This window comes from Convolutriloba macropyga, chromosome 5 (genome assembly GCF_964194025.1).
Source record: "Convolutriloba macropyga chromosome 5, txConMacr16.3, whole genome shotgun sequence".
NCBI lineage: Eukaryota > Metazoa > Xenacoelomorpha > Acoela > Convolutidae > Convolutriloba > Convolutriloba macropyga.
This window is the reverse complement of record NC_134472.1, coordinates 38,951,635-38,972,870: the sequence shown is the minus strand read 5'-3', so window position 1 is coordinate 38,972,870 and position 21,236 is coordinate 38,951,635. Positions and strand designations below refer to the sequence as shown.

General features: G+C 33.8%; 1 protein-coding gene across 2 annotated transcripts in view; it reads right to left on the bottom strand.

Moving 5' to 3' along the window:
* LOC142339385 (kinesin heavy chain-like) overlaps window positions 1-21,236 on the bottom strand; it is a 147,624-nt gene that overhangs the window by 15,182 nt on the left and 111,206 nt on the right. For both annotated transcript variants that reach the window (XM_075389394.1, XM_075389395.1), the window contains one exon: window positions 4,419-4,531. In XM_075389394.1, the coding sequence (XP_075245509.1) occupies window positions 4,419-4,531 (113 nt within the window). The remainder of the gene's footprint in view (window positions 1-4,418; window positions 4,532-21,236) is intronic.

Sequence of the window (21,236 nt, the reverse complement as noted above, 5' to 3'; positions counted from 1 at the left end):
TCAAAAATGTGATTCAAAACATTGTGAAAATGTGGATCAAAACATTGTGACAACTCATTAGGACCTAACGAAGAAGTTGTGACAACGATCCACATTGTGACAATGTGGATCAAAACATTGTGACAACTCATTAGGACCTAACGAAGAAGTTTCTGAAGTGGAAAGTTCAGCTTCCAGAAGTAGCAGACACCAGGATTGATAGAAGAAACTTCAGCGAAGCCAAGGACAAATGGGAACTTGTGTTTGCAGACGCATCTGAAGACACAATGTGCACAGTGGCATACTTACGTTCACAGCCCAAAGAATACTCAGCAGACTTAGCATTTGTAATCGGAAAGTGCAGAGTCGCACCGATGCAACACCTTTCCATACCACGCTTGGAACTACAAGCAGCTGTGATGGTGGTGAAGCTTAAAGAACAGATAGTGAAGGAACACGAATCGACGATTCACATTTCTAACTTTTGGACAGACTCCACTACTGTTCTGCACTGATTCACAGCTCCCACCGTAAGCAACAGGTGTTTGTTGCAAACAGAGTAGCTGAGATTTTGTATACAATTAATATTTCACAGTGGAATCAAGTGCGTGGTATCAACAATCCAGCTGACATCGGTACACGCGCGATCAATGTTGACGAAATTAAGAGAAGCGAATGCCTCACTGGGCCGGCCAGGTTGAAGCAAACAGAGAACGAAAGGACTGAACAGGTGAATTTAACATTTGCTTCAGACGAACAAAACGATCAAATGGTCTTCTCAGCAAAGGTTGAGGAGAAGAAGCTGATGATTCAGTGGGAACGATTCAGCAATTTCAATCGACTTGTAAATACAATGGCATACGTACAGCGCGTATTTAGAAAACACAAACCGGCAACAAAAACACTAAGTGTTGAAGAAAGAGAGGGTGCACAAGCAAGCATGTTCAGACTAATGCAGCAAGAACAGTTAGCTGAAGAGAGGAAATCCCTCAAGGCTGATAAGGAAATTCCAAAAAACAGCAAAACCTTCCAGTTTTCACCATTCATTGACCAGCAAGGACTTATTCGTGCCCAAGGCAGAATAGGTAAAAGTCAATTGAACTTCGAAACTAAGCAACCAACACTGTTACATTTAAAGCACCATGTAGTTGAATTATTCTTGCGAAAAGAACATGAGAATAGTCATCACGAAGGTACTGAACATGTCAGAAACATAGTTCAGCAGATACTCTGGATCCTAGGCATACGAAATGCTTTGAGATCACTCAAAAACAAATGCATTAGATGTCGAAAGGGAAGAGCCCAAACAAAGGCACCAGTAATGGCAGATCTACCTGAAGAACGATTAGTCGCATCAACAGTTTTCTCCTATGTGAGCGTAGACTATTTCCGACCATTCACAGTAAAGATTGGTCGAAGAAACGAAAAGCGTTGGTGCTGTCTATTCACATGCCTTATTGTACGAGCGGTACATATTGAGATTGCACCAAAACTAGACACCGATAGTGGTCTGAACGCAATTATGCGATTCATTGCTCGAAGAGGCAATCCGGTCAAAATGATTAATGATAACGTGATAAACTTCGTTGGAGCTGAAAAAGAATTGGCAGAGTAAATAGCATCATGGAACAAGGAGCAAATTGAAGAACATCTGATTCAACAGGGTATCAGATGGAAGTTCAACCCACCTGCAGCACCACACTTTGGAGGACTGTTGGAAACACTTGTTAGGAGTTGGAAGAAGGCAATGTACGCATTGCTGGGCAATCGATCAGTCACGAAGGACGTTCTGTCAACCACGATGTGTCTTGTTGAACAGAAACTGGATGCTAGACCACTGACACCGGTCAGTTCTGATGCTATCGATTTAGAAGCTATTACTCCAAACCATTTCCTGATTGGCAACAAGAACCTTTTCTTACCGTATCCATCAGGTGCCGAGCAATTTGTTGATCACAGAAAGCTTTTCCAACAAACACAAGCTTACGCAGACCTCATCTGGGACAGCTTCCGAAAAGAGTACCTGACAACGTTGAACAGTCGAAAGATATGGCAGACCACAACGGAGAGAAGTCTTCAGCAGGATGATCTTGTGTGGTTAGTGGAAGACAGTGACACACGTGGTTATTACAATCTATGTCGAATAACTGAAACCTTTGAAGGTTCCGACGGAGTGATTCGATCAGCTAAAATCCGAACGAAAGATGGATACTACAAGAGGCCAATAGTGAAGCTCGCTCCAGTACTGCCAACTGGCGATGATGTTTTCACGAAAGAAAACAGGGCCCCAGCTGAGCTTAAGGAATAACAATTGCGTAGGAAGTAAAAATTCAGCGCAGATTCAAAACAGATCCAAATAAATGCGTGGGATGAAAACTATTACTGTGTACTATTTCTATCCAGATTATCCATCCCCTTAGCGAGAAAACTGTGTATAGCAAATCAAAAACAGCCGAGTATGCCACGTAAGCAGAAAAATTGTTAACAAACTGAACAAAAATAAGAACCCACAAATTCAATTCTTGTCAGCCTAGCAACTCGGGCTAGCACATAAACACAGCAATAAAATTGTTGAAATAAAAGTCTTGAGCAGTATATTTGTTACTGCGTCTTGCCAAAACTAAACTCTTGAGCAGTATTATTGTTTAATTGTTACTGTATCTTGATACCAAAATTTGTCTTGAGCAATATTCTATATAATATTGTGTCTTGTATCGAAAACGTCTCGAACAGTGAATTCAATTTTCTGTGTCCTGATTTTCAATCTTCAACTCGTGAGTATTCTGCGAAAATCGCAACACGCACACACCTAGGATTAAGTTAGAAACCAATTTTTCATAACATTTCTCAGGCATAAAATTTTGCCTTTGATTTGTTTCATCAAAACGATTGAACTGGTAAACATATAGAGATCCCGTATTGTGTGATCTGTAGACCCAGTTCAATTGACAAAAAAAATCCGAAACTAAGTTAGCTAAAGTAATTAATGCAACAGTAAGGAGAGCAGATCGGATATACAGCTACAAAAGCAAACTGCATAAACGAAGTATCCGGACAGATTTTGTAACCACTCAGAACGAACTGGGCGGGGTAAAACTTTCTTTGTGAAACACAAGGAGAGCAGCCGTTACATTGCCCGAATGATACAAAATTTCGGTTAGATATTGGTGAATTCGTGAACTTAATTTAGTTTTTGGACGAGGCATTGAAATAAAAAATTTTGAAATACTTTGATCTTTATTTTGAAATCACCTAAAGCAAAAATTCTTGCCAAACAATTAAACAATACAACCTTAAACTCGAATGTTCAATTGTTCCTTTTCTTTGACGATTTTTTATTATGCGAAGTAGCTCCTGAAAAAATTCACCAAAACCGGAGAAAAACGAATTAATCATTTAAAGTGTAACATTTATTTATTCTTTAATTTCCCTGGATTCTCCAACTAACCATGAAGATCTTTCCCCAGCATGTTTGCATGTTTTAATTGGTGAGTTTTTCAAAAAAAATGTTGTTTTTGCTACTTGAAGCTAAAAATTATTTTTTTGATGTTTCTACTTAGGTCTTTGTTTCAGCAGGTTAACATTTTGCAATTGATTCTTTTTGAACATTTTTGCGTATACAATTTCAATATTGCGAAATAGATGACAACGCATATGGTTTATAAATTGTTAAATTATTTCAAATTGAACTTTGGGAAAACTACAATAGAATTTTTTACATTAGAAAGCACTCTATCCAAAAAAAGCTCCAAAAAGCAAATTGCTTCAAAAATTTTTTATCGAGTTTTTCCTCTAATCTCTGTTTCAAAACTTTCAAAATTTTTGCATTTGATTATTCTTATAGAGCATCAATTGTTCGCCAATCAAATGACAATGCGTATGGTTTAAATCGAGTAAAAGTATATCGACTGTAATGAAGATTGTAATGAAAATTGGTCCATAGAAATTCAGTCCTTCAAGTTGTTTTTGGATAATGAAGTTTTTCCTCTCATTTTTAGTGAACTTGCGACGTATGATGGAACATTCTGTGAAAAGGGGCTAGTTTTGAAGGGTAACATCCTTACTTAAAATCATTGGATCTTTTCCGTTTATGACCCCCTCCCTCCAAATTATTTGCCGCATATTATTTGCACCCACAACTGTAATTTTTAATTTAATTTTTTAAAAAATTAATATCACTTGTACCAATTCTTTGCAAGTAGCCTTCATTTCAAGAAAGACGTTTTTCAGCAAGATGTTAATTGAGATCGATATTTTTGAATAAAACGATCCCTAACTCATCAGCTGAAACTATGAATGTAGTAGTCTTCCACTTCCATGTTTATAAAACCGACTGCCAATTTCCAAAGAACGCAAACTTTAGGTCAGCACTCACATAGACGTAATTGACCTCACTGCAACCTATGCCTTCGATTGAAATGATAGCTATGGCAACCTACCTTTATTAGGCAGGACTGGTGTAGTAATTCGGGGAGCACCTTGTCCCATGGAGGGCTGTGGAGCTGCAACTGAAGCCGGCATGGGACCACCGGCACCTCCACCACCACCTCGACTGAAACACGAACAGCAACATTGATTAAAAAATGAGTGCTCTATAATGCTTCAAGAATTACACTGATTAGAATTGATATTTTTGAAGAACCTAAAAATCAAACATAGCTGGCAGATTGCCAGAAAATAGCCGCATAGATCTGAAGTCTCATAGCCCAATTCTTGTGATAAATTTATTAAGTAGAGATTCTATTTAGTAAGTTCATCAAAGTTTTTCAGGTTGGTAACATGAATAGTTGAAAGTGAACTAATAATGGCTGATAATAGCGCCAGAATAAAATTACATCAGTGAAATCAAAGCACTAAAGGAAGCTGTCCCTGTCCTAATGACAACGATGAGAAAAAGAAACATTGTTAATTTCCTCTGGTACACATAAGTAAAAAAAGCAAATGGTAAAAGAGGCAATGTAAAGTTAAGAATATAACATTATGTAAAATTATAAAATCATTGATGTTGTTTTCAGTCTAATATTAGAAGGCAGACTATTATAAATTGGAATGGCTTGTGCAATAACAGAATCAGTTAAAAACTTATTGTTCTTTCTTATATCGAACATTACTTTTTTTGACCTGTCATGTTGTTTTATTCTTATGGTAGAGAGAGATTCAATTTTATATTCTGGAAGATCGTTGCTGAGTAAGCGAAAAAAATATTTTGAGCAACGGTATTTCAAGAGAAAAGAAACTGGTAGTATTTTGTTGCGAAGTTTGAGATCTGCAGACCGATCGTATTTTCTCCTATTAAAAATGGATTTTATTCCCCAATTCAGTTGTTTTCCTAAAGTTGTCAGTAATGACTTTTGCAACCCTATCAGAATTAGAGCGGAATAATGTAGATGACTTATTACTATTGCATTAAGTAATAAGACTTTCGTTTTCTCTGGTAAACTTTTACTTAGTGTATTCAAAACTTTTATTCCACAAGCCATTCTTTGAAGAATCTTTTTCCACTTCTCCATCAAATTTTAGTTTGCTATCAATAATTACGCCAAATACTTCACACTATTTGATTCTGCTATTCTTTCATTGTCGACATTCAGAACAGTATTTGTTAACCTCTTCCTGGTGCTGAACACAATATATACTGATTTTTGTTTGTTCACTACTAACTGGGATTTTGCAAAAAAGTCAATAATTTTTTGAGATGTTATGTTCAAGTTTTGTTTTAGACGATATTTCATCAGTGTCCTATGTAAAAAGAAAAGTGTCGTCTGCGTACTGGACGACCGTGCAATCCTTTTCTACAATCTTTGCTAAATCGTTGACGTAAATGTTAAATAAGAGAGGTCCTAAAATAGTACCTTGTGGAACTCTTTTCAAATTTATCCTATCTGATTCAATTCCATTCAGAACAACTCTCTGCGTTCTTTCACTCAAATAATTCTCTATTAAATTGTTACCATGTTCGTCAAAAACTATATTTTCAAGTCTCCGTAACAGTATTTTGAGGTTGATAGAATCAAAAGCCTTTGAAAGATCTATAAAAGCCGCTGTAACATTTTTTTTCTTGTTGAGTTCTAATCTTATTTGTTCTGTCGATTTCAGGATAGCATCAATTGTTGAAATTTGTTTTCTATAACCAAATTAACTAGCAGACAGTAATTGCTCCCTTTCTAGGAAACTTGTGATTTGTGAACTGAACGCCTTTTCAAAAATTTTTGACAAAGCAGAAGTGACAGAAATAGGTCTATAATTGAGTGGGTCTTCGGGATTCCCTTTTTTGAAGAGTGGAGTTACGCAAGCTTTTTGAAAATCTTATGGAAATTTTCCTCCTGTAATGAAATGATTAATGAGGTAACATAGTGGTTCCGCTAGCGCTGCTTTAGCATCTTTTATTGCCCAAGCTGGTATTTTGAAGGACCGACTGGTTTACTTGTATTCCATAAATCTATGAGCACATTTGTCTGATGCAGTTTTAGGAGGAATGTTGTTTTTTTGTTGCAAGCCAATGAACTCTCCCAGAGTGGAAAATCTGTAATTTAGAAGATTTGCTATTTCCATGGGCTTTGTTATCTTATCACCAAAACTGTTTAATAAAGATTAAATTCTTGGTTGAGTCTTTTCTTTATTACGAAGCTCTTGAATGAACTTCCATCTGGCTTTTTCACTGTTTAACTCCATAAAACATGAAAGAAGTTGTTTTTCTTTTTGACGAATTAAATCGTTTTTAATTTCATCATCGCTAATTCTTGAAAACTGTCTTATTGTTTCCTCACATAGCCATTTTTCTTGAAGCAAAAATTTTGGTTTATCTGTTCTAATATAACAGGCTTTAATTGGAGCATGTAGTGCTAATGCCCTTTCAATAATTCTTTGAAATTCTAATAGCATCATATCTCCTGTCACTGCACCGTAAAAGTGTCTCCAGTCTGAATTTTCAATAAAATTTTGGAATGCTATGGCTGAAGTTTTTTTTGTCAAAAAATTTTTTTTGTTGTTTTTGATTTTAGCATCACAGATTTAAAAACTGTGATTGTTAACCAATGTCCTGAATGAGTTCATTCAACAGCAGATGTTTTCCTGCTAAACTTCTGGCGTTTTGATGTAAATTTTTATTCTGGAATGAATCAACAATCAATCATCATAAAGGAGCTCCAAAGCAATCAGGGCAGAAAGAAAGAACATAGCCGGCAGATTGCCGGAATAGCTGCGAAAAAATAGACGTGCGTGCCATATACTAGAGATAGAAACAGGTACAGATCTAAATTGGAAAAAAAAGATGCCGCGCAAAAAACTAGGTGAAAAACATTCAGCGATAAATTAATAAAGCTTGTTAAAATTCATTGCGCAGAAGCCTTTTCATTAGTGACCCTTAGTACACATATGGGTTCTTTTGACCTTAAACTAATTCAAAATAAACTTAAATTTTAAAGTGCAAAAGTCATTTTATTGAGTGAGGTAAGTCACTTGTGATCAAAATCTAATCACGCAAAAAACTTTTGCCAAAGAGAAAGAGAAATGACTTCACGCGCGCAAAAGCAGTTATTGAGAGGAAGAAGTCATTCAGAAAACTTGACTTTTCAGCATTGAGGTGTGAACAAATGTAAAACGAAAAAAGAGCGTCAGACGACGAAACAAAAAAAACATAACAGGACAAGTCCTGAAGTACAATTCAAAGAATTTTCATTGACTAGACAAACAATTAGTCTAAGAACAGACTATGAGTGAATTGAGAAAACCACTTTAAAAAATCAGTTCATAAAATTTTTAAAAAAAGAAAGAAAATCAATGTCAAACTGCCGCATGTGAACAAAAAACCATAGAGCGAGAAATAGATATTTGGTTCAAACAAAAAACTAGGCCCAGAATGAACTATTAATGGATTGGGAAAACCGCTTAGAAAAAAATCCGATCCGAAAAACTGCCGCATGTGAAATTGCCGCATGTGAACAAAAAAACCACTAGCGAGAAAGCGAATTTTTGTTCAAACACCGTTTTCTCACTCTACTTAAAATTTAGAGCGAAAAAATTTCACGCCGCAAAACCACTCGCTTTTTCGCTCCATTTCCTGTTTCGGCATGACCAAAATCACCACTCAATTTTGACTTGAAAAATCATGAAAATGTGTGAACAGATCTTAAAAAAAAGACAGCGCCCCAATACAATTCAAATTCTTGAATTGTAAAAAACCAAGAGCACCGCAATATAGCTACGTTCAGCTTACAGCTTCGCAGCTATAAAAACTTAATTCAACACACCAGCGATTTGTATTCCCTCTCAAGCAGAGTGGTGGAGCTTGAAGGCATTTCTCGCAAGTTTTGTCTCAAATTTACAAATGTTGAAACCAAAAAAAAACCCCGTAGCAACCGTGTTATCCCTCATGAAGAACTGGGATGAAAATCTTTTTTTTGCAAATGAACATCAATGAATTCGTTAAAACAGTCTGTCACCCTCTACATAACAAACCACTGGGTCCGATAATCGTCACGTTTATACACCATCATCACCGAGATATTGCATGGAGCAGCAGAAGGTGGCTCAAAAACTTCAAGAATTCCTAAGGTGGAAAAATTTTTATTGAAGAAAGCCAGCCCCGCTGTGACAGACAACTGTGACCCAACGCTAAGGAAAAGGGCATCAAAACAATTACTAAGAAGTTGCATATCTTTTCTTTAAAAAACAGTACCCCAATCCGAAGCCCAGTAAAATCCATTCCCCGAAGACTTCGCAGACTTTCTGAAACTTCAACACGGAGTACATCATGCTTCAGCAAATACAATGCCCACAAAGTATGGTCCCATTCCACAAATCCCTTTTTCAAAATCTATGCTAACGCTAACACGAAAGCCATATACTCTCATCATGTGAAATAATTCCAACAAGAAACGTTATCTGGACTCCATTCTATCACCAGTGGAGGAAGCTACTGAAGCTGACTCGCTTGCCGGAAATAAGGTCAAATTGATAGTACCTGCAATCCTGAAGGCTATAAACCAGCGAAAACTCCGAACAGATTGATGAGGAGCTTGATGAAGAGAAAGGGATATTAGAAGAAGCGGACAAGAAGTATCAGCCGAAGAATATCGCCCGCAACAATTATATCAAGCCTTCGTTGATAAACAAATTTGTTAGAAATCATGATTTATCTTTACGTAAAAACATTGTTTCTTATCAGATCGCTTAAAACACGTAAATGACCTGGAAGCATTAGTGCTCAGCCCTGAGTCCTCAACAGATTTTCAATGCTGAACTGAAACTTGCCGTAACGCCAATGATGACGGAAAATGCTACCTCGCAAGCGGGTACAACCAATGCCTTGTTAAAAACCGAACCTCTAAAGGAGGAGGAGGAGCAAGTCAGAGAGAGTTGCAATTTATTGAGAAGTCAACAAAAATCATTGAGATAATCAGCGGTTTAAATAACTTCTCAGCTGGGGATGATAACACATTGAAAATATCCTCCGAAGTAATTGCCCAATATCTATCAACAACTATAAACTGTTCAACTTCTCAGGGAGTGTTTCCGGTTAAATTGTCAAAAGTTACGGTAATTCCAATTCATAAATGTGGGTTTACTGAGAAAAAAAGACTGGATAAAATACCAGTCATGATATCAAGCTTCTTCCTTAATCTCAAAAAAGCTTTTGACACCATTGATTGCGACATTTTGCTGAAAAAATAGACAAGTATCGAGTTCGCGTTTGTGGACATAATTGCTTCCGTTTTAATCTCAGTTGTAGAATGAGTTGAATAAAATGTTGTATATTACAACTGGTAAAAATTGTGTACAATGTGCCCCAGGGTTCAATTCTCTTCATAATTTATATGAATGTGCCAAAAATTTTCAGCGCTGTAAATAAAGTTTTTGCTGATGATATAAATATCGCTGCAATCAATTGCTCTGACATCGATCCAATATCGAATCGTGGACGGTTGCTAACAAACTAGTCCTAATTACGAGAAAAACCTATCATCTAGACTTTTAAAGTGCTTCCAACGGGACATTTGTGCTGTATAGTAGCAAAATTGATAGCCTTATAATTTGCAAGTATTTAAGTTTTTGCATAGAGGTCTTATTTCAATCGCATGTCGATTATGTTAAACAGAGACTCGGAAAGCAATGTGCAATTGTGTCTAATTTGCGCCATTTGTTCCCCGCAAACAGCTTCTCGACTACTATAACACTAATGTGAAGCCTATCATTCAATAGGTTGTATTATTATATGGTTGCAGTAGTTACTAATGCCCCTTTAAGTACTACAGAAAGGGATATTGAAATTTATCAATTTTGGGAAAATAAATTACTTACTCCGTATGAGCTACGTCTATGAGCTGCTCAAAATCGGACTACAATCAAAACAGAATCTACACTCAGATTGTTTTCTTAAAGAAATGTTTGCTTTTCAGCCTCACTCTGGAACCAAGAGCTCTCAATACGCCCTTTTTTTCATGCCGTAAAAATGAGTCTTGTTCAGTAAAATAACGTGTCACAAAGCTCTACAATGCTCAAGTGCAATCAGGTACCTGGAGATATTAAGGTATAGTGTCTCGAAACTTGTTCATTTTTATCATAAACTAAACCATAGTACATTAGTAGATAATCATATGCTGCTGGATCGTGTATTCGGGCACTGAAAACGTGGAAATAATCCCCTTTTTCCTGCACGCTACAGGATTATAAAATAGAGGTGCCTTTGTGGTGAAGTTCATGACGCTTTATACGAAATATTTCGGACACGTGAAAAACCAAGCATATTTTTAATTGTTTATTTTTATTTAAAAATTCAATGTCCTGGTCGGGTAGGCTGAAAAGCCGATCTGATGACCCCGTTTCCTATCATTTCCAAGTCCAATAGGCTTCGTTTTGCTTACTTTATTTTTATAAAAATAAATTTTATATTTGATCTAAATAATTGTAACTAGCAGGCCCGCAAAAGCATAGCAGGAAAATCATTTAAAAGAATAGATTTAAAATTGAGATTTTTTCGTTCCAGCTCGGGCTGTGAGCCATGCCCATCGTTCAACAGCCAGAGGTAGTCCGTTACGTTACCGATGTGTTTGGCTTAGTGTATTACCCCAAGTAACATCAATTTTTTTTAATAAAGACTTAATTGGCTGAGCTATCTTGCATAATTAAGTACCGCTAAGACTTGTACAGATAACGAACTTCTACATATTGGCAGAGCGCAACTCATATAAAACATTAATCTACAATTGCGGTAAAACAGGCGAAGAGCGAATGAGAATTCGAGATCACATTTTATACTCCCAAATTACCTATAAATTCCAAGTCCAACACCCAAACACGAATGAACGATTCATCTCCCCCATACTCAAAAGAGCTGCGGCACTTACAGCTGAAAGCCCCGAGGGGATTACATGTGCTGCAAGTGCCGACCAACTGGGAGCGCGAAAGCTGGAGATGAAAAGTCCAAACGTATCCAAGTCAAGGACTTGGCCAATCTACCTCCATCATAATTGGAGGTGAACATTAACAATCTGTTACAGTAGATGACGTCGTCACATACGACGTAATCTTAAATTCGTGCTAGAAAGTGAGAAAGGAAAGTGAGAAAAGAAAGTGAGAAAAGAAAGTGAGAAGAGAAAGTGAGAAAAAGTGAGAAGAGAAAGTGAGAAAAAATGAGAAAAGAAAGTGAGAAAAGATAGTGAGGAAAGAAAGTGATAAAAAAAGTGAGAAAAGAAAAAGGAAGAAGAAAGTGAGGAAAAAAGTGAGAAAAGAAAGTGAGAAAAGAAAGTGAAAAAAAGTGAGAAAAGAAAGTGAGAAAAGAAAGCGAGAAAAGAAAGTGAGAAAAGAAGGCGAGAAAAGAAGCTGAGAAAAGAAAGTGAGAAAAGAAATTGAGAAAAGAAAGTGAGAAAAGAAAGTGAGAAAAGAAAATGAGAAAAAAGTGAGAAAAGAAAGTGAGAAAAGAAAGTGAGAAAAGAAAGTGAGAAAACAAAGTGAAAAAAGTGAGAAAAGAAAGTGAGAAAAGAAAGTGAGAAAAGAAAGTGAGAAGAGAAAATGAGAAAAAGTGAGAAGAGAAAGTGAGCAAAAATGAGAAAAGAAAGTGAGAAAAGATAGTGAGGAAAAAAAGTGAGAAAAGAAAGTGAGAAAAGAAAGTGAGAAAAAGTGAGAAGAGAAAGTGAGAAAAAATGAGAAAAGAAAGTGAGAAAAGAAAATGAAAAAAGAAAGTGAAAAAAGAAAGTGAGAAAAGAAAGTGATAAAAGTGATTGAGAAAAGAAAGTGAGAAAAGAAAGTGAAAAAAGAAAGTGAGAAAAGAAAGTGATAAAAGAAAGTGAGAAAAGAAAGTGAGAAAAGAAAGTGAGAAAAGAAAGTGAGAAAAGAAAGTGAGAAAAAAAGTGAGAAAAGAAAGTGAGAGGAGAAAGTGAGAAAAAGTGAGAAGAGAAGTTAAGAAAAAATGAGAAAAGAAAGTGAGAAAAGATAGTGAGGAAAGAAAGTGAGAAAAGAAAGTGAGAAGAGAAAGTGAGAAAAAGTGAGAAGAGAAAGTGAGAAAAAATGAGAAAAAAAGTAAGAAAATGAAAAAAGAAAGTGAAAAAAGAAAGTGAGAAAAGAAAAAGATAAAAGTGATTGAGAAAACAAAGTGAGAAAAGAAAGTGAAAAAAGAAAGTGAGAAAAGAAAGTGATAAAAGAAAGTGATAAAAGAAAGTGATAAAAGAAAGTGAGAAAAGAAAGTGAGAAAAGAAAGTGAGAAAAGAAAGTGATAAAAGAAAGTGATAAAAGAAAGTGAGAAAAGAAAGTGAGAAAAGAAAGTGAGAAAAGAAAGTGAGAAAAGAAAGTGAGAAAAAAAGTGAGAAAAAAAGTGAGAAAAGAAAGTGAGAAAAGAAGGCGAGAAAAGAAGCTGAGAAAAGAAGCTGAGAAAAGAAAGTGAGAAAAGAAAGTGAGAAAAGAAAAGGAGAAAAAAAGTGAGAAAAGAAAGTGAGAAAAAAAGTGAGCAAGAAAAGTGAGAAAAGAAAGTGAGAAAATAAAGCGAGAAAAGAAAGTGAGAAAAGAAGGCGAGAAAAGAAGCTGAGAAAAGAAGCTGAGAAAAGAAAGTGAGAAAAGAAAGTGAGAAAAGAAAGTGAGAAAAGAAAGTGAAAAAAGAAAATGAGAAAAGTGAGAAAAGAAAGTGAGAAAAAAGTGAGCATAAAAAAGTGAGAAAAGAAAGTGAGAAAAAAGTGAGCATAAAAAAGTGAGAAAAGAAAGTGAGAAAATAAAGTGAAAAAAGTGAGAAAAGAAAGTGAGAAAAGAAAGTGAGAAAAGAAAGTGAAAAAAGAAAGTGAGAAAAGAAAGTGATAAAAGTGATTGAGAAAAGAAAGTGAAAAGAAAGTGAGAAAAGAAAGCGAGAAAAGAAAGTGAGAAAAGAAGGCGAGAAAAGAAGCTGAGAAAAGAAGCTGAGAAAAGAAAGTGAGAAAAGAAAGTGAGAAAAGAAAGTGAGAAAAGAAAGTGAGAAAAGAAAGTGAGAAAAGAAAGTGATAAAAGTCATTGAGAAAAGAAAGCGAGAAAAGAAAGTGAGAAAAGAAGGCGAGAAAAGAAGCTGAGAAAAGAAGCTGAGAAAAGAAAGTGAGAAAAGAAAATGAGAAAAAAAGTGAGAAAAGAAAGTGAGAAAATAAAGTGAGAAAAGAAAGTGAAAAAGAAAGTGAAAAAAGAAAGTGATAAAAGACAGTGATAAAAGAAAGTGAGAAAAGAAAGTGAGAAAAGAAAGTGAGAAAAGAAAGTGAGAAGAGAAAGTGAGAAAAGAAAGTGAGAAAAGAAAGTGAGAAAAGAAAGTGAGAAAAGAAAGTGAGAAAAGAAAGTGAGAAAAGAAAGTGAGAAAAGAAAGTGAGAAAAGAAAGTGAGAAAAGAAAGTGAGAAAAGAAAGTGAGAAAAGAAACTGATAAGTGATTGAGAAACGAAAGTGAAAAAAGAAAGTGATGAAAGAAAGTGATAAAAGAAAATGAGAAAAGAAAGTGAGAAAAGAAAGTGAGAAAAGAAAGTGATAAGTGATTGAGAAAAGAAAGTGAAAAAAGAAAGTGATAAAAGAAAGTGAGAAAAGAAAGTGAGATAAGAAAGTGAGAAAAGAAAGTGAGCAAAAAAAAGTGAGAAAAGAAAGTGAGAAAATAAAGTGAAAAAAGTGAGAAAAGAAAGTGAGAAAAGAAAGTGAGAAAAGAAAGTGAAAAAGAAAGTGAAAAAAGAAAGTGATAAAAGAAAGTGAGAAAAGAAAGTGAGAAAAGAAAGTGAGAAAAGAAAGTGAGAAAAGAAAGTGAGAAAAGAAAGTGAGAAGAGAAAGTGAGAAAAGAAAGTGAGAAAAGAAAGTGAGAAAAGAAAGTGAGAAAAGAAAGTGAGAAAAGAAAGTGAGAAAAGAAAGTGAGAAAAGAAAGTGAGAAAAGAAAGTGAGGAAAAAAAAGTGAAAAAAGAAAGTGAGAAAAGAAAGTGATAAAAGTGATTGAGAAAAGAAAGTGAAAAGAAAGTGAGAAAAGAAAGCGAGAAAAGAAAGTGAGAAAAGAAGGCGAGAAAAGAAGCTGAGAAAAGAAGCTGAGAAAAGAAAGTGAGAAAAGAAAGTGAGAAAAGAAAGTGAGAAAAGAAAGTGAAAAAAGAAAGTGAGAAAAGAAAGTGATAAAAGTGATTGAGAAAAGAAAGTGAGAAAAGAAGGCGAGAAAAGAAGCTGAGAAAAGAAAGTGAGAAAAGAAAGTGAGAAAAGAAAGTGAGAAAAGAAAGTGAGAAAAGAAAGTGAGAAAAGAAAGTGAGAAAAGAAAGTGAGAAAAGAAAGTGAGAAAAGAAAGTGAGAAAAGAAAGTGAAAAAGAAAGTGAAAAAAGAAAGTGATAAAAGAAAGTGAGAAAAGAAAGTGAGAAAAGAAAGTGAGAAAAGAAAGTGAGAAAAGAAAGTGAGAAAAGAAAGTGAGAAGAGAAAGTGAGAAAAGAAAGTGAGAAAAGAAAGTGAGAAAAGAAAGTGAGAAAAAAAAGTGAGAAAAGAAAGTGAGAAAAGAAAGTGAGAAAAGAAAGTGAGAAAAGAAAGTGAAAAAAGAAAGTGAGAAAAGAAAGTGATAAAAGTGATTGAGAAAAGAAAGTGAAAAGAAAGTGAGAAAAGAAAGCGAGAAAAGAAAGTGAGAAAAGAAGGCGAGAAAAGAAGCTGAGAAAAGAAGCTGAGAAAAGAAAGTGAGAAAAGAAAGTGAGAAAAGAAAGTGAGAAAAGAAAGTGAAAAAAGAAAGTGAGAAAAGAAAGTGATAAAAGTGATTGAGAAAAGAAAGCGAGAAAAGAAAGTGAGAAAAGAAGGCGAGAAAAGAAGCTCAGAAAAGAAAGTGAGAAAAAAAAAGTGAGAAAAGAAAGTGAGAAAAGAAAGTGAGAAAAGAAAGTGAGAAAAGAAAGTGAGAAAAGAAAGTGAGAAAAGAAAGTGAGAAAAGAAAGTGATAAGTGATTGAGAAAAGAAAGTGAAAAAAGAAAGTGAGAAAAGAAAGTGATAAAAGAAAATGAGAAAAGAAAGTGAGAAAAGAAAGTGAGAAAAGAAAGTGATAAGTGATTGAGAAAAGAAAGTGAAAAAAGAAAGTGATAAAAGAAAGTGAGAAAAGAAAGTGAGATAAGAAAGTGAGAAAAGAAAGTGAGCAAAAAAAAGTGAGAAAAGAAAGTGAGAAAATAAAGTGAAAAAAGTGAGAAAAGAAAGTGAGAAAAGAAAGTGAAAAAGAAAGTGAAAAAAGAAAGTGATAAAAGAAAGTGATAAAAGAAAGTGATAAAAGAAAGTGAGAAAAGAAAGTGAGAAAAGAAAGTGAGAAAAGAAAGTGAGAAAAGAAAGTGAGAAAAGAAAGTGAGAAAAGAAAGTGAGAAGAGAAAGTGAGAAAAGAAAGTGAGAAAAGAAAGTGAGAAAAGAAAGTGAGAAAAGAAAGTGAGAAAAGAAAGTGAGAAAAGAAAGTGAAAAAAGAAAGTGAGAAAAGAAAGTGAGAAAAGAAAGTGAGAAAAGAAAGTGAGAAAAGAAAGTGAGAAAAGAAAGTGAGAAAAGAAAGTGAGAAAAGAAAGTGAGAAAAGAAAGTGAGAAAAGAAAGTGAGAAAAGAAAGTGAGAAAAGAAAGTGATAAGTGATTGAGAAAAGAAAGTGAAAAAAGAAAGTGAAAAAAGAAAGTGATAAAAGAAAGTGAGAAAAGAAAGTGAGAAAAGAAAGTGAGAAAAGAAAGTGATAAAAGTGATTGAGAAAAGAAAGCGAGAAAAGAAAGTGAGAAAAGAAGGCGAGAAAAGAAGCTGAGAAAAGAAAGTTAGAAAAGAAAGTGAGAAAAGAAAGTGAGAAAAGAAAGTGAGAAAAGAAAGTGAGAAAAGAAAGTGAGAAAAGAAAGTGAGAAAAGAAAGTGAGAAAAGAAAGTGAGAAAAGAAAGTGAAAAAAGAAAGTGATAAAAGAAAGTGATAAAAGAAAGTGAGAAAAGAAAGTGAGAAAAGAAAGTGAGAAAAGAAAGTGAGAAAAGAAAGTGAGAAAAAAAAGTGAGAAAAGAAAGTGAGAAAAGAAAGTGAGAAAAGAAAGTGAGAAAAGAAAGTGAAAAAAGAAAGTGAGAAAAGAAAGTGATAAAAGTGATTGAGAAAAGAAAGTGAAAAGAAAGTGAGAAAAGAAAGCGAGAAAAGAAAGTGAGAAAAGAAGGCGAGAAAAGAAGCTGAGAAAAGAAGCTGAGAAAAGAAAGTGAGAAAAGAAAGTGAGAAAAGAAAGTGAGAAAAGAAAGTGAAAAAAGAAAGTGAGAAAAGAAAGTGATAAAAGTGATTGAGAAAAGAAAGCGAGAAAAGAAAGTGAGAAAAGAAGGCGAGAAAAGAAGCTCAGAAAAGAAAGTGAGAAAAAAAAAGTGAGAAAAGAAAGTGAGAAAAGAAAGTGAGAAAAGAAAGTGAGAAAAGAAAGTGAGAAAAGAAAGTGAGAAAAGAAAGTGAGAAAAGAAAGTGATAAGTGATTGAGAAAAGAAAGTGAAAAAAGAAAGTGAGAAAAGAAAGTGATAAAAGAAAATGAGAAAAGAAAGTGAGAAAAGAAAGTGAGAAAAGAAAGTGATAAGTGATTGAGAAAAGAAAGTGAAAAAAGAAAGTGATAAAAGAAAGTGAGAAAAGAAAGTGAGATAAGAAAGTGAGAAAAGAAAGTGAGCAAAAAAAAGTGAGAAAAGAAAGTGAGAAAATAAAGTGAAAAAAGTGAGAAAAGAAAGTGAGAAAAGAAAGTGAAAAAGAAAGTGAAAAAAGAAAGTGATAAAAGAAAGTGATAAAAGAAAGTGATAAAAGAAAGTGAGAAAAGAAAGTGAGAAAAGAAAGTGAGAAAAGAAAGTGAGAAAAGAAAGTGAGAAAAGAAAGTGAGAAAAGAAAGTGAGAAGAGAAAGTGAGAAAAGAAAGTGAGAAAAGAAAGTGAGAAAAGAAAGTGAGAAAAGAAAGTGAGAAAAGAAAGTGAGAAAAGAAAGTGAAAAAAGAAAGTGAGAAAAGAAAGTGAGAAAAGAAAGTGAGAAAAGAAAGTGAGAAAAGAAAGTGAGAAAAGAAAGTGAGAAAAGAAAGTGAGAAAAGAAAGTGAGAAAAGAAAGTGAGAAAAGAAAGTGAGAAAAGAAAGTGAGAAAAGAAAGTGATAAGTGATTGAGAAAAGAAAGTGAAAAAAGAAAGTGAAAAAAGAAAGTGATAAAAGAAAGTGAGAAAAGAAAGTGAGAAAAGAAAGTGAGAAAAGAAAGTGATAAAAGTGATTGAGAAAAGAAAGCGAGAAAAGAAAGTGAGAAAAGAAGGCGAGAAAAGAAGCTGAGAAAAGAAAGTTAGAAAAGAAAGTGAGAAAAGAAAGTGAGAAAAGAAAGTGAGAAAAGAAAGTGAGAAAAGAAAGTGAGAAAAGAAAGTGAGAAAAGAAAGTGAGAAAAGAAAGTGAGAAAAGAAAGTGAAAAAAGAAAGTGATAAAAGAAAGTGATAAAAGAAAGTGAGAAAAGAAAGTGAGAAAAGAAAGTGAGAAAAGAAAGTGAGAAAAGAAAGTGAGAAAAGAAAGTGAGAAGAGAAAGTGAGAAAAGAAAGTGAGAAAAGAAAGTGAGAAAAGAAAGTGAGAAAAGAAAGTGAGAAAAGAAAGTGAGAAAAGAAAGTGAGAAAAGAAAGTGAGAAGAGAAAGTGAGAAAAGAAAGTGAAAAGAAAGTGAGAAAAGAAAGCGAGAAAAGAAAGTGAGAAAAGAAGGCGAGAAAAGAAGCTGAGAAAAGAAGCTGAGAAAAGAAAGTGAGAAAAGAAAGTGAGAAAAGAAAGTGAGAAAAGAAAGTGAAAAAAGAAAGTGAGAAAAGAAAGTGATAAAAGTGATTGAGAAAAGAAAGCGAGAAAAGAAAGTGAGAAAAGAAGGCGAGAAAAGAAGCTCAGAAAAGAAAGTGAGAAAAGAAAGTGAGAAAAGAAAGTGAGAAAAAGTGAGAAAAGAAAGTGAGAAAAGAAAGTGAGAAAAGAAAGTGAGAAAAGAAAGTGAGAAAAGAAAGTGAGAAAAGAAAGTGATAAGTGATTGAGAAAAGAAAGTGAAAAAAGAAAGTGATAAAAGAAAGTGATAAAAGAAAATGAGAAAAGAAAGTGAGAAAAGAAAGTGAGAAAAGAAAGTGATAAGTGATTGAGAAAAGAAAGTGAAAAAAGAAAGTGATAAAAGAAAGTGAGAAAAGAAAGTGAGATAAGAAAGTGAGAAAAGAAAGTGAGCAAAAAAAAAGTGAGAAAAGAAAGTGAGAAAATAAAGTGAAAAAAGTGAGAAAAGAAAGTGAGAAAAGAAAGTGAGAAAAGAAAGTGAAAAAGAAAGTGAAAAAAGAAAGTGATAAAAGAAAGTGAGAAAAGAAAGTGAGAAAAGAAAGTGAGAAAAGAAAGTGAGAAAAGAAAGTGAGAAGAGAAAGTGAGAAAAGAAAGTGAGAAAAGAAAGTGAGAAAAGAAAGTGAGAAAAGAAAGTGAGAAAAGAAAGTGAAAAAAGAAAGTGAGAAAAGAAAGTGAGAAAAGAAAGTGAGAAAAGAAAGTGAGAAAAGAAAGTGAGAAAAGAAAGTGAGAAAAGAAAGTGAGAAAAGAAAGTGAGAAAAGAAAGTGAGAAAAGAAAGTGAGAAAAGAAAGTGAGAAAAGAAAGTGAGAAAAGAAAGTGAGAAAAGAAAGTGATAAGTGATTGAGAAAAGAAAGTGAAAAAAGAAAGTGACAAAAGAAAGTGATAAAAGAAAGTGAGAAAAGAAAGTGAGAAAAGAAAGTGAGAAAAGAAAGTGATAAAAGTGATTGAGAAAAGAAAGCGAGAAAAGAAAGTGAGAAAAGAAGGCGAGAAAAGAAGCTGAGAAAAGAAAGTGAGAAAAGAAAGTGAGAAAAGAAAGTGAGAAAAGAAAGTGAGAAAAGAAAGTGAGAAAAGAAAGTGAGAAAAGAAAGTGAGAAAAGAAAGTGAGAAAAGAAAGTGAAAAAGAAAGTGAAAAAAGAAAGTGATAAAAGAAAGTGAGAAAAGAAAGTGAGAAAAGAAAGTGAGAAAAGAAAGTGAGAAGAGAAAGTGAGAAAAGAAAGTGAGAAAAGAAAGTGAGAAAAGAAAGTGAGAAAAGAAAGTGAGAAAAGAAAGTGAGAAAAGAAAGTGAGAAAAGAAAGTGAGAAAAGAAAGTGAGAAAAGAAAGTGAAAAAAGAAAGTGAGAAAAGAAAGTGATAAAAGTGATTGAGAAAAGAAAGTGAAAAGAAAGTGAGAAAAGAAAGCGAGAAAAGAAAGTGAGAAAAGAAGGCGAGAAAAGAAGCTGAGAAAAGAAGCTGAGAAAAGAAAGTGAGAAAAGAAAGTGAGAAAAGAAAGTGAGAAAAGAAAGTGAAAAAAGAAAGTGAGAAAAGAAAGTGATAAAAGTGATTGAGAAAAGAAAGCGAGAAAAGAAAGTGAGAAAAGAAGGCGAGAAAAGAAGCTGAGAAAAGAAAGTGAGAAAAGAAAGTGAGAAAAGAAAGTGAGAAAAGAAAGTGAGAAAAGAAAGTGAGAAAAGAAAGTGAGAAAAGAAAGTGAGGAAAGTGAGAAAAGAAAGTGATAAGTGATTGAGAAAAGAAAGTGAAAAAAGAAAGTGATAAAAGAAAGTGATAAAAGAAAATGAGAAAAGAAAGTGAGAAAAGAAAGTGAGAAAAGAAAGTGATAAGTGATTGAGAAAAGAAAGTGAAAAAAGAAAGTGATAAAAGAAAGTGAGAAAAGAAAGTGAGATAAGAAAGTGAGAAAAGAAAGTGAGCAAAAAAAAGTGAGAAAAGAAAGTGAGAAAATAAAGTGAAAAAAGTGAGAAAAGAAAGTGAGAAAAGAAAGTGAGAAAAGAAAGTGAAAAAGAAAGTGAAAAAAGAAAGTGATAAAAGAAAGTGAGAAAAGAAAGTGAGAAAAGAAAGTGAGAAAAGAAAGTGAGAAAAGAAAGTGAGAAAAGAAAGTGAGAAAAGAAAGTGAGAAAAGAAAGTGAGAAAAGAAAGTGAGAAAAGAAAGTGAGAAAAGAAAGTGAGAAAAGAAAGTGAAAAAAGAAAGTGAGAAAAGAAAGTGAGAAAAGAAAGTGAGAAAAGAAAGTGAGAAAAGAAAGTGAGAAAAGAAAGTGAGAAAAGAAAGTGAGAAAAGAAAGTGAGAAAAGAAAGTGAGAAAAGAAAGTGAGAAAAGAAAGTGAGAAAAGAAAGTGAGAAAAGAAAGTGAGAAAAGAAAGTGAGAAAAGAAAGTGAGAAAAGAAAGTGAGAAAAGAAAGTGATAAGTGATTGAGAAAAGAAAGTGAAAAAAGAAAGTGAAAAAAGAAACTGATAAAAGAAAGTGAGAAAAGAAAGTGAGAAAAGAAAGTGAGAAAAGAAAGTGATAAGTGATTGAGAAAAGAAATTGAAAAAAGAAAGTGATAAAAGAAAGTGAGATAAGAAAGTGAGAAACGAAAGTGAGAAACGAAAGTGAGAAGAGAAAGTGAGAAAAGAATGTGAGAAAAGAAAGTGAGAAAAGAAAGTGAGAAAAGAAAGTGAGGAAAGAAAGTGAGAAAAGAAAGCGAGAAAAGAAAGTGAGAAAAGAAGGCGAGAAAAGAAGCTGAGAAAAGAAGCTGAGAAAAGAAGCTGAGAAAAGAAAGTGAGAAAAGAAAGTGAGGAAAGAAAGTGATAAAGAAAGTGATAAAGAAAGTGATAAAAGAAAGTGAGAAATGAAAGTGAGAAGAGAAAGTGATAAGTGATTGAGAAAAGAAAGTGAGAAAAGAAAGTGAAAAAAGAAAGTGAGTAAAGAAGGCGAGAAAAGAAGGCGAGAAAAGAAACTGAGAAAAGAAGCTGAGAAAAGAAAGTGAGAAAAGAAAGTGAGAAAAGAAAGTGAGAAAAGAAAGTGAGAAAAGAAAGCGAGAAAAGAAAGTGAGAAAAGAAGGCGAGAAAAGAAGCTGAGAAAAGAAGCTGAGA